Below are 14,008 nucleotides of genomic sequence, written 5' to 3' on the forward strand. Positions count from 1 at the left end.
ACGTTCCACACCATTTACTCAAATCAGACAACTGCTACCTAGCTGTCTGCCTGGCATACACACACACACACACACACACACACACACACACACACACACACACACACACACACACAGACACATCAATCACTGGGCTTCAGGGTGGAAAGTTGGATTTAGAAATACATTTTAATAAATGGATTTGCATGCAGGCAGTTACGAAATGCAGTAAAAACTTTAACTCTGAGGTTCTCAAACTTACTTGTGTCCACAACAGCAAACAGATATTATATGCATAAACAGACAGAGCACCAGTTCAGTGTCTAAAATATGATTGAACATCCATCAACTGCACAAACGACGTTGTCGAAGATTTCCAAATATCATCTTATGCAAGAACATGATAAAAAATGTTGTCAAAACAAGCTTCAGTTCATTTTTCTCTCACCGATCAGTTGCTTTATGTAAATCACAATGAGTTGTTTACTTAAAGATTCGCTGCACAACGTCGCAGCAAACAGCCTGTCAGAAAAGTCGAATAAAAAGGGCTTAAATTTACTTAAGAGTCAGTGTGGTTCTTCGAGATTAGCTGAGACAGCACAGACTCTGTCCAAACACACTAGCAGCCCTCAAAATACATTCCCTCCGACTCTACAACAACTTCTCTGTAGTTCAAGTCATGGTTCATATCTGCAGTCACCCAGAGTTTCTTCACATGAACAAAAAACATACTTTTATCAGCCTTTATAGATTTTCTCATTTAATCAGAATTACATAAACTGATGACATGTTTCAGAAAATGACACATTACTTCTGTTTGTGATCCTTTTTCTCAGCACCATCCCTCCTAAAATAAGTCTGTTTGGATTGCTGTTGTCCGACCCTTCTCTCTGTAGGAGACAAGAGGAAAATACATTCACACATACACCGCCTATATAACATACCTGATGTTTCCATCAACGTATTTTTATAAACTTTCTGAAGTATTGCTAAAAAGTTTTTACACTTGCTGGAGGTGGTGTTTGCCTTTTAAGGAAGAGTTGATGCTCTTAATGGGAGATGGACACACTCTCTGAATAAGTTCTGACGCAGCAAACATTTAACTCACATGACTGATGAGCTGTTTCTGCTCCGACAGTCTCCTCATCGCTCATCCACGATCGCTCCACGCAGATCTGAAGGAGCCATTAACACCAGGCGTGGACCTATCCTGACGTCAGTCAGTGGTTGTTTCTTCTTCATGAGACAGAATACAGGTTTAAAGTTATTTTACATTGGCCTCACTGAAACCAGGAAGCTCTGTCCACTAATTATTCACTGTCAATGATTAATACATGAAACAAACAGAAACATCTTATTTTCATCCTGTTGTCTGCATTGTTTTTCATGATTTGAGCTTTAAATGGACTGAAAGGTTAATAGACTGTACTTTCATAGCCTCTTTCTAGTCTGACCATTCATACAGTGATGGAAAGGGCTCCTCACAAACAGTAACACACCGATAGCACAGCATCAGGAGCAGTTTGGGGTTCAGTATCTTGCTCAAGGACAGTGGGAGGAACCTCCTGAGCCACAGTAATCAAAGGAACTGCCGCTCTTTTAATTACTTATATTTGCATAATGGTAGTGGATGGAAACAGGCATTCATTTGCATTTTCTATTGCAGATTTATTTGAAATTCTGTTAAAATTTGCAATACATTAGGATGGAAACATGGCTATACAACCCATGAAATATCTATTTTTTTTGGTGTAATAACAACACTTTATTTCCATATTTTGTCACCTTCAGCGAATGTTCAGGCTCAGTTTCTATCTAAGGGAAGAGTGAACTATTTAACATATCTACATATTGGGTTATAATCTAAATCTAATCTAAAAATCTGATTATTATTACACAATATCAGTGGGGTCTGTGGCACCTCCAACAGTGAGAAAGTAACACGAGGTTTAAGAGCCAGTAAAGATTAGCTGCAGTCAGCACTGAAACATTTCTCATTTAGACTCAATCTGCATCACCCAATCATTCAAATCATGTTTTATATTCACTCCATCACAGCCCAAAACAAGAACATATCCCTTCCCAGCATGACACAGTGCCCAACTACTCGTAAACTACGGAAAGTGCGATAAACATTTCTATTTCTTTGCCAGATGGACTTATTTATTCGCATCAGGAAGCTGTTGTGCGCTCATGTGTGAATGTTGGATTATGGAAACAGTGTAATGTGCTGATATTTATTTCCATAATGTATTTTTCTGGTTGGGAACAAAGCATTTGCCCCCTGTCGAGAGACAGATTGTGTGAAATAAACTCAACCGTGTGCTTTCTTTGCTGTCTTATCCCTCCGCTTCTCTCTTCATCTCGCTCTCTTGTCCCGGCTTTTCTTTTCCATTCTCTCCTCTCTGCTTCTGCCAATCACTCCATCTGTCCTCCAACGCTCCCTCCCCTCCTTGTTTCTGTCGCTTGTATTCTCTAGCACGGTCAGGAAGTGACACCAAAGGTTTAAAAGGTTTTTTTTTCGAAGATGCTACATGAAAGTGTCTCTCACAGCAAAATAGGCATGGATGGCACGTCTCCTCTCCTGCAATTACTCTGTAATGACCTTTCTGCCTCATTCGTCTCTTATAGCTGTGCATGCATCAACTTACACAGAGAAAAAGGTCTTCACTGCTGCTGCTCCTTCTGCTGCAATCTCTGAGTACCAAAACCTAAAGCATACTGAATACTCATCTATTAATTGTACAACATAATAAAGGTTTGGATTTCATTGATGATCACTAAGCTTTAACTTCTGATTATAGTTTGATGATTAGTCAACAAATTAAAGATCAGTGGGTTAAAATCTGATCAATCTAACACCAACACAGTACTGGGTTAACTTTACAGACACAGCAGCCTCTAGTTTCACCTTAAAACTGTCAAAAAAAAAATGTATTTATACAAAATTTCATTTCATAAAATGGCAGATATTTTTGAAATTGGTGCTACATGACCAGAGAAAACTGACAAAAAGCACTGAAGTTTGTTCAAAAGGTGGAAAACCATATGGTTTCGCATGTGATATGAGAATGTCCAGAAGGTTTTAGATTGTGGAACTGTGTTGGATCGCTCTGTACAATGTCCTTTGGTTTATTGCTAAATTATGACTCAACAATAACTGCAGCCAAAAACATTATTGCACCACGTTGGCCAGCCTCACAGTCTTTGCACAGACAACAGTAGTTACTTACTTTCCAGGATATTCTCTAGATGGAACAATCTGTTGAAAGGTCCAATGATGCAAAACGAAAAAAAATTTAAATGTTTTAAAAGTGCTAAGGCATTACTGTAGGAAGAATTACACCTGGCATCAGGTATCATTATCATCTGATCTTTGTGAATTTAAACTAATGTGGAGAGTTCTTGAATCAAAATGAACTCAAAATGTGTTTTTACGTGGGACACAGGCTGTCGGAAGGCAATAATAAACACTCCATTGCCATATTTTTACTATTCTTATCTATTTCAGGAGCCTTAATGTACAGCAAATAAGATAAAACAACCTTTCACACAAATGTGGACGATGTATTCAAGCTCCCCCTAAATGTTTCAAAGTAGGCTTTCAGGGGCGCTTATGTCCCTTTCAGGGGAGTCAGCTCGACATTTGGTTCAGACATTCACGTTCCTCAGAGGAGCAATCCTAATGACTTTAGTGATCCTCTGACTTTTCATCTAGCACCATTTTCAGGGAAAATTTTACATTTGTTCAATACTTTGATGTATGACTAAATATCTACTAATATCATACATCAGCCTCAGTTGTACTTTGGTTTGTGCTTTGGTTATGAAGTTACAGAAACTCTGGGATGCAGCCAGATCCCGGATTCAGAATAGAAGGTTTCCCGGGCTGTTCGACCATCTGACATGCAGATCTGACGGACTGTCCCCTGTAGTCGTGTTCACATGCCGTGTCTGGTTGTAACTAATACTCTGCTTTTGCTTTCCCGCAGCATATCCAACTTCACCCCTAAAGTGGGAGAGAAGGACACCCAGAGAGCGATCCGACAAGCCTTCAACGTGTGGCAGACGGTCACTCCGCTCTCCTTCCAGGTCAGAGAAAATTACACATGGCAGTTCTGCTTTTATGGCTCTCATTGTTTTTATCATGTTTGTATTGATTTTATTTATGCTTATGTGATTTTGAAGGTATCCAGTGCATCACGATCAAATAATGAACATAATAAATCTACTCTGAAAACTTTCACATTATCACATTATTACGACAAAGTATCTCATTAAGAGAAATCTTATAATCATGACAGTTAAAATAAATGAGATAACTGCTTTGTAATCAATTGAAAAAAGCTGTGCTGTTGCAACCAAAGTGATATTAAAGTCTTTATTGGGGACAGGACAGTCTGTTCTGTCTGCGTTTGTTCCTTCAGCTTCCTTTTCAGTATGAATAAAGTCTTGCATTATAAAACATCCTGCTGTAATTCACAGTATTTTTGTGAGATGCTGATAGAGAGATTTTTTTCTCTTTCAAGCTATGCCAGCTCTTTGTTTCCTTTCTCAGTTCCTCCTTTCTCCACTCTCCTCCTCTCTGATCCCGTTCAGGAGGTGCCATACTCGGAGATCAAGAACGAGGGTAAAGAGGCCGACATCATGATCTTCTTCGCCTCTGGTTTCCATGGTGACAGTTCCCCATTTGACGGAGAGGGGGGTTTCCTGGCCCACGCCTACTTCCCCGGCGCCGGTATCGGTGGAGACACGCACTTTGACTCTGACGAACCGTGGACGCTGGGCAATGCCAACCACGACGGTGAGACGTTTAAAGAGTTTCTGCATTTGGGTCTTTGTGCTGCACTTTGGTCAAACTGTAGCTCCATTTGGACTGAACTTATTTGTCTAGGGGACGTGCAGTGATTTAAATTTTCTGAGTCACGTAAAGCTGGTGTATTGTTACTTATCTGCTAGTAGAAAAGCAAAACCTAATAGATGGCTCAGCAATCTTCGGAACCCATCAGCTATTGTCTAACAGCGATTTAGCCTCTAGGTGAAACAAACAGATTATCTTACAAACAGATATCTGCATCTGCTCAAAGTGCTTTTACACTACAGTCACCCATTCATACAGTGAGAGCAAAGGCAATCAAAAACAGAAACTAACTCATTCACACACATTTATACACTGATGCACAGCATCGAGAGCAATTTGGGGTTCAGTATCTTGCTCAAGGACACTTCGACATACATTGCAAAGAACCGGGGATCGAACAGCTAACTTTCTGATTGGTGTAGGACCTGCTCTACATGCTGACCTCCGCCCGAATGCCAATACAATTTGTAAAAATCAAATAAGAAGCTAAATCGACGTCAGCCAATAGTTTATGTATTCTGAGATTACATTTTGGGCAATGCTTTCTGCCTCTGTTGCTCTCCACAAGTGCATTTACTAATTAGATGAAATACTATCTACAGCTGAGGATGATGGGAATGTCATTAGTGTTGGACAAATAATATTTTTGACCTGATGATGGCACTAGATAAAAAGTCAGAGGATCACCAAAGTTATTACAATTCATCCTGAGGGGAACATGAATGTTTGTACCAAAGGTCATGGCGATCCATTCGTTCATTTTTGAGACCTTGTCATCCAAGAGCTAGCATGGCTAAAAACATATGAATATATATATAAACATAGTAAATGACATTAGAAACAAAAATAATACTCTGCAGACTGATGAAGGTTTTTCTTTATATTTTCCAGAACTGTGGAGGCTTCAGGGCTTTAAATCTGCTCTCTTCTGCTGAAATGTATGCTTCATTGTTGGTGCATTCATAGCCGGAAGGAAATCTGTAGACATGTGGGTGCTAATAGGCACTTTATACACATTGTCTATTTAAAAAAACAACAACATCAGAGCAAGAGCCTTTAACAGTATTGTTTAAAATAACCCCCAACTTAATTTAATTATTTTGACTCTGACCGTGGTAACTGAATTGCTTTTTAGATGGAAATTTCTTTTTCCATTATCCTGCCTGAGTCAAGTTAATGTTGAAATATTGCAGACAGTGTAAATATAGGCTAGTGAATGACAGTTGTGAAATATCAACTGATTAAATAATTTATTTCTCCTATTAATAATGTATGTCATTGAAAATGAAATGCTTCAAATGTGAAGATGTCCTCAGTTGTCACTCCCGTATCTTTGAGCGCCACACTGTTTAGTCATTGGATGAAAAATTGAGGAAAAAAAACACTTCACTTTGTAGTTTCTTTCCCCCCTCCTCTTCTTCTATCTCAGTTTGACAAATGACTTATGCCAGATTCCCTCTGCTTGAATAACTAACGTGTTGATAGAGGGAGAGAGAGGGAGTGATAGAAGGGGAGAGGGATCTGGCTTGAGAGATTAGCAGAAAAGAGAATTAGCTTTGACAGAGAAGCTCTAAATTTGCCATACCACATTACTGCAAGTGTGTGAGTCTAATTCCAGCACGGACTGACCCAGGAAATATTTAGACTTTCTCAGGACTCTTCTATAAGGGCACTTTTTATTTTAATGTAGGATAGAGTTTTGTGCACAGTCACATATACGTACATGCATTCTTTAACTTTTTCACCTGATTACATTTGTCAGTATACATTATAACTATAACATATAGTTACCATTATCAGCCATAACATTATAAGCACTGGGCTCCCTGACTCCATTACAATGTGGCCCTTGTCAAAGTCTCTCAGATGCCTATTTTTCCTGCTTCTAACACATCAACTCTGAGGACAAATAATTCACTTGCTGCCTGATATATCCCCCCCACTGACAGGAGCCAATATAAGGAAATAATCAGTATTATTCACCTCACCTACGGCTGTGGACGGCCGTGTCTCTGGAGGTACAGCAGGTCGTCTACTAATATAAGTATCCTTGAGCAAGATACTGAACCCCAAATGGCTCCAGATGCTGTGCGTTGATTTGTGAATGTGAATTAATGGATAGTTTCTGTTTCTGATGAGTGTTTGCCACCACTGAATGAAAGGGTGAATGTAACATGTAGTGTAAAAGTGCTTTGAGTGGTCGGAAGACTAGAAAGGAGGTATACAAGTACAGTCCATAATGGTCATAATGTTATGTATGTGTGTGTGTGGTCACCCAGGGGCTCTTGTGCACACCATCACAAACATGTCTTTATCTCTGAAATCCCTACACACACACTCACACACACACACAGAGTAATTGAAAGATTAGAAACTAGATAGCGAGACGGTGAAGTTCTCGGACGCCGCAAAAACGAATTCACGGTATCAGCTTCAGAAGGACATCGCAGAAGGACAAACGGGCCTCATTTTCACCTCGGCTTAAAATCGTCTTTTTTTCTTCTGCCGCCACTGAGGGACGGTGTCTGTGATTAACCTGTTAACACCTGGAGGAGAGAACTGGAAACGTCCCTATCAGAAGAAGACACAAAGTGCTGAATGCAAACAATTTGTGTTCTGTCTGGTTTTCAATACTCCTCTCCAGCTCTGTATCCCCAGGAGTTCCTTTCATTCTGGACAAATCTGCAGCACAGATTTACTGTGTGTCCACTTCCAACGCTCAGTGCTAATCCAGGAAGTAATGTGTTTGTTCAGTAGTGAAGTGGAAAGTAAGTGAGTGGAGGTCTGGGTAGTGGATGAGTGCAGCCAACTTAAAGTCAAAGACTGGACTTTACATCACGTCATGATCTTGATTTTATTTATTTATTTTACCCAAAAATAATGGAACCAGATCGGTTTGAGGAGCTCAAAGCGCCGAAAAATCGGACTTACCTTGTGGGGCATAACTGGCAAGAACTAGCTCTTAATGTTGGTGGGCCGTTTAATTTAAAAAAGTTCACTTGTTTACTGCTGCCAAACTAGTTTAAAATGGCAAAGGTTTGGTCATCAGTTGAGTTCAGTGAAATATACAAGTGTGTGTCATCAGCATAGCTAAATAAATTGAGTTTAACCGCATTAATGTATTTTACATTAGCATAATCTTTCCTAAATCTTAACCACAACTCTCCAACCAACAAGCTCATTTTCCCCTTCTTAATCTCCATTTTAAGTAGAGATTATTCTTGTCATATTTATGTATACAACTTGACTCGGTTTGCCCTTTCTAGAAAGCCCAAAGATGCAGAAACTATAAGAAGAAAATCGTAATCCTGCAGAAGGGCAGAGAGAGACAAACACACAGAGAGTGTAGAGAATGAAATATCACCCACCTCAAACTAACAATAAGTGCTTGAACTCAGGGTCTGAATTACCATTACAACATTTCAGTTTCCTCTCTTTTAAACAAGTGTGCGCCTCTGCCTCAGACTTTGACCCTTTACAAACTTTAACTAAATGCAGTCCTGGTTCTGTGGTGTCTGAAGGGAAAGCTACATTCATCCGTCGTATAAATGATGGTGTTGAATTAATGTGCTCTTGTCTGTTAATTGCAAGAATATTTCACACAGGACATGTTTCCAGATAGGAACAGGTTTATAAATTTGATGTGTTGATGTTTTTTGTACTTAAACAGTACTTGGCAGGTGAGCCAAAAAGCTAATTTGAGGAGCCGCTTGCACAAAATGATCTCTGGCATGCAAACTCGTCTCTGCCAAAAACGAACATCTCAGCGGGAGAACTGCTCGAGTTGAACAAAGCAGACGCTGTGGACACGTCGAACTGGGATTACTTGAGAGACAGGTTTCATCACGGCAATATCAAACATCATCTTTATCGCAGGCGAGCAGACGACTGCAGGGGCAAACATGATAGAGAGAGCCGTTATCGTCGCTGCAGGGCGCCGAAACAGACTATAGACCGACCACAAGGGGAGAGGCAGACACACAGACACAAACCCACCGGGAATTCCCTCAAGCCGTTGTACATGAAGTGTACGTCTTGTGCTGTAAAATCATCTTTATCTTTCCTGCGACACGGAAGACAGAGAAGCACAGGGAGCGGAGAGATAAAGGCTGGTGGAGGAGGAGGAGGAGGAGGAGGGGGGCTTAAAAGAAGGCAGAGGAGAGGGATGAAAGAAAGAGCAGTGTGTGTGTGTGTGTGTGTGTTGTGTGTGTGTGTGTGTGTGTGTGTGTGTGTGAAGGTGGGATAGAGAGATGAGGGAAATCAGAGAAAACACAAGGAAGTACAAAGTAAAATAAACAGCAATGATTATATGAATATTCAACCAGTGTCGTTTTCTTTGGCAGCCTAACAACCTAATTTGAATGCTCAAGATGGTTTGTTACACAGAACCATCTGGGAAGTCGTCATTGGACAGTTTAGGAAAAGTGCAGCCACTTTCAAAAACTACTCAGCCGGCGATTAGATGAACCATCTGTCTATCACGAGAGTAATACATATGCTATGCTAGCAGCATCTACGCTAACCTCTTTAGGTACACATATTTTAATAACCAGTGTGAACACATTATGTTTCTGTATTCTGTAGTCAGCTCTATTTTAAACATCCAAATAGCGTGAATGAGTTTTTCCAGGTCGGCATTTGACATGGCGTCCCTGAGTGTTGGTGCTTTTTTATTTCGTATTATATAATACAACATATTATTACATTTTCATCCTACTGTCCAACTGTAGCATTTTTTAAAAAAGTAACCTAAACCCCAAAACCTGAAAACCTCTGTATGCAGATATTCACTCGTGTTGTTGATTGCTTCAGGTCCAAATCTGGACACAAACCACTGTGGTTTCAAGCTCATAAATTGAAGCCTGGCCAGATGGATTCTCTTGTGATCTTTCGTGAGTCCAGCTGCCTCACAAGGTTACCAGCAGCCTTTTAGCCACACTTGGAACATAAAGTTGGAAAAAGAAATGCATTCAATGAATACTGCCTGTAAATGAAAGGCTCTTTCTCTCTCTCTCTCTCTCTCTCTCTCTCTCTCTCTCTCTCTCCCCCACCCGCCTAGAGCCGGGGTCTGTCCGAGGTTTCTGCCTCTTAAAAGGATGTTTTTCCTTGCCCCTGTCGCCAAGGTCCTGCTCATGGTGGGAACTGTTGGGTCACTGTTAATAATGTTATAAGGAGTTTGGTCTAGACGTGCTCTGTTTGAAAAGTGTCCTGAGATAACTTCTGTTATGAATTGAATTGAATTAAATTACGTGGAGGCCGTTCTGTCTTGATGAGTTCAACTGTCAGTGACTCATGAATCCAACGTTTCTACAGAGCAGTGTCACAAACCGGGCCATACAGCCATGACAAAAGGAGCCAATTAACTACTTATTACAGAAAATACTTAACTAACAGTAGGATGTGAAATCAGTGGGGTCAGTGGTGTAAGTGAGTGCATGAGTAGAGAAGTGTATGAGTACTGTGTTGTATTAAGATGCAGCAACACAATCAAACCGTCAAACCCAAAAACCAGATAGTTGTCTCAGAGAGGAGAGAGAGAGAGCACTGAGCTCCCAGAGGGTTTTTAAAGGAGCATGGCACACAGGCTTCAGGTGTGACCAATACACTGAGGACCCTCTGCCACGCCTACTTAAAGTACCTGCACAGAAAACAGCCACACAAACAGGAACAGGAAGACAGGGTGGAGTGGGTCGTCACAGCAGAGAGAGAAAGAATAAACAGGGAAAACACAGAAAGAAATGACTGAACATCTGTTTACACTAGAAAGAAGAAAATGAACGAAAGAGCTGAAAGAAACTTCAGCTTGTGCTCTGTTGCTCTGTTACATTAGTCTATAAGTCAGCTGCTGGCCACCGCGGCTATAATCTTCAAACAGACCTGCTTGGGTAACGGAAGAAAGATAATTATGTTCTGTAATTAGGTTCAAACAGAGTCAAACCAATTACGGAGCCGATGAAATGTATTAATTTGAGCTCTGCGTTCAGACCGTAAGAAGTCATTAAGCGTCTGACAGCAGCTCAGAATCGCAGCTCTTCAGTTGATGACAGAGAGCCTGGTTTCAACAAACCCCACAGGAAAACATGACATTCGGGAAAACACAGCCCTCTATTCTCTTTTCTTCATGTTTTTTTATATTAGCTGCAAAAGGAGTACAAGCAGCAGTAAGAATAGTAAAAGAAGAGCTGTTAGTGTTGCTGCTCAGGTTAAAAAGTCACGATAAATCCTCCATTTATGGATCCACACTGATACTGTCATTTAACTGACACCATACTCGTCCATAGCAGGAAACAATGGCTGCTCGCCTGGTCACACAGGATCTGATATTCCACATAAACAGTAAAATCTGTTGGAAATAGTTAGAGAAATAGTCAACGCAGTAACAGAATCTGGATCCATATCTGATCAGCACTGTTTGACAGTTTGATCTGAGTTTGGTGTGTTGAGCTGGACAGACTCACTGAGAATGAGCTGTCAATCACAGGGTAGCCCCGCCCTAAAGCATACCCTGCTTTATGGTCTGTTTTACTCTAAATGGGACCATCAGTTACTAAATGAACATCATGCTGTATGGAAGAAGACTGAAACTAGAGACTGAGACCAGAAACTCATCAGGAAACTGTTTACTGAGCTCATAAATCAACTGAGAAGTCGACTCATTTCTCCATAAAACTGAATGGTATCAATGTGTTATTGCAACCAGTGGAGCTGCCCCTGCTGGATATTACACAGAGTGCAGGTTTAGGATACTACCGCGTTCACAGACCCAGAGTCTCTGTCCATTATATAGACTGTTAATGGTAATTTCTGCCTCTAGGGTGGTCCCCCTAATAATTATATTTCATGAGAAAATTGTAGTTCCTCATGTTAACATATGTCAAATAAAGTTTGATTGATTGATTTTTTTGGAATCCAATAACTATGAGAAAGTGATTTTTAACCTCATTTAGATACATCTGTAAAAGACGAGAATGAAACGTGTGTACATGGGCTCTTAATTTGAAAGTCAGTGCAGTTTCCTTTGCTTTTTATTTCTGAGCATTCAGACAATGACACATCAGTTTGTGGAGTGTATCCAGTTGGGGATTTTTCATTTTCCAAAAACTTCCACATATTTGCTTGTTCACCGGGGTATTTTAAAATCCCTCCAGCAGCAGCACATTATTTATACATTCACAGATTATAAATTTAAAATCTCATTTTGTGCGAGTGTGAAGTCGTGAATTTGACTTGATGTGGCACTAAACAGTTTGCCAAACTCTGCCGTAATCCCCGTCAAGCAGCGGCGTTTGAAGAACTGGCTCAATCTGGACTTTAAAAATGGGGGCTTCAGATTCACACAAGCTGACAGTCGCCTCCATTTACCACAAATTCTCCTTTTGATGTGAGGTTCATGTTACACTGCTGATGAGTCAACAGCATCACAGGCTGACGCCAGCTCACTTTTCCACTGCGTTTGATGCTGCGTCTTTGGTCTTTTCCGTTGTGTTTTCACTGGGGAGGCTTTGTTCTGTTTGAGACGGAGATGTTGAAGGTTTTTTTGGCGGATTTTTTTTACTGAACAAAAACGAGCGGAAAAGGCCTGTCAGCGGCACAAAGTGGTTCTTGTTTCCTGTTTTATCGCCTTTATTTCTGCTGTGAAATAATCTTTTTAAAAGCTTTTTAAAGGCCGTCACTGATGTCGAAAGTGATGTTTCTCTCCCTGGTTGTTTTTTAATCTCTTATCAAATCTCAACCTTTCCTTTCCGCTCTTCTTTATCTCCCTCTGACTGCTTTTTCTCCACCAATCTCCTCTCTAACTCTTGTTTCTTCTCCAGGTAATGATTTGTTCCTGGTGGCGGTCCACGAGTTGGGTCACGCATTGGGTTTGGAGCACTCAAACGATCCCAGTGCCATCATGGCTCCTTTCTACCAGTACATGGACACGCACAACTTCAAACTGCCTCTGGACGACCTGCAGGGCATACAGAAGATCTACGGTGAGCAGAAGTTAGTGCCCTGCTTGTGCCACCCGAGTCCAAACAGTGTGGACACGCCACTGCTGGCCGAGAGGCAGTGACAGGAGGCGAGAGAACAATGAATACATGGATTGAGCTAGTGCAAATAAACAGCCCAATATATACAGTTTATGCACAACAGAGATCTGAGTGCTGATTCAACAGCAGCTGCAGTGATCAGAAACTAATAATGAGCCAGTAAAGCAGCGTCCGGTTGATCAATCTTTGCCTGGAAAGAGAAACTTTTCAAATGCTTGACTTTGTGTCTTCTTCCTTTGTGTTTACACCGGGGACACTTTGTTCCATTTCAGAGAAGCTGCCTCACATCTCAGTAAACTCTTTTTTTTTTAAACAAAGAACAGCGAAGGCCTGTCAGTCGCAGACACATTTTCTGACATGCTTTCTGTCTCCCCTGAAATAATCATTACAGCTTCTGTTGTAATGCAGAGTAATATTTATTTGTGATAAGACACAAAGAATCTCAAAAAGAAAAGAATCTCAAGCTAACATGTCAAATAATGTGCTGGTGATTTCCATCCAGATCACATTTGAACACTGAATATTTCATTCTCGCTGATAACCTCCGCTATCCGTAACACTGAATCACTGGATGCTTTTGTTCTGTTCTTACACGGTTTCCTTTGAGCTTCAAAGCAGGACGGATATCTTTTCCTTCAGAACAAAAAAAAAAACTATCTTAACATTAAAGGTCATGATACACGGGTGACATTTTGAGTCCGCGTTGAAGGGAAATACAGGCCAAAGCAGTGCGGTCAACAGTATATTTCCACTGCACTTGTGTTCAGTGTGGATAACAAAGCCCTGGTATTGTATCTGCTGAGAGTTGATCCTGTTTGCCTCAATGCTCTGCTTCTCCAGCACCTGACAATACCAACCGTCCACTCTCAGTGGGTTTCATTTCAGAATGAGGCTGTTTATTCTACAAAATGGATCTTCAGCTGAAAAAGAAGCAACATTTATGAGCATAGACGTATTCTTTTTTTTTTTTTTTAATATTAAGTTGTGAATACTCTTGAAGATTAAGTTTCAGCTGGAAACATGAATGAATCACTTTCTTGCGTCAGAGGATCCAACATAAAGACGTCTGCACAGCTAAAACCATGAGTCATTGGGCCTCATGCAGGAAGATTGTTATACTCTGAGTGTGCCATCA

At 40.7% G+C, this 14,008-nt stretch overlaps 1 protein-coding gene across 1 annotated transcript in view; it reads left to right on the forward strand.

Moving 5' to 3' along the window:
• The window catches only part of mmp24 (matrix metallopeptidase 24), a 66,749-nt gene that overhangs the window by 31,536 nt on the left and 21,205 nt on the right, over positions 1 to 14,008 (forward strand). The window contains exons 4-6 of the mRNA XM_051392636.1: positions 3,972 to 4,071; positions 4,579 to 4,783; positions 12,655 to 12,816. Coding sequence (XP_051248596.1) covers positions 3,972 to 4,071; positions 4,579 to 4,783; positions 12,655 to 12,816 — 467 coding nt within the window. The remainder of the gene's footprint in view (positions 1 to 3,971; positions 4,072 to 4,578; positions 4,784 to 12,654; positions 12,817 to 14,008) is intronic.

The sequence above is a fragment of the Dicentrarchus labrax genome, unplaced genomic scaffold (genome assembly GCF_905237075.1).
Source record: "Dicentrarchus labrax unplaced genomic scaffold, dlabrax2021, whole genome shotgun sequence".
NCBI lineage: Eukaryota > Metazoa > Chordata > Actinopteri > Moronidae > Dicentrarchus > Dicentrarchus labrax.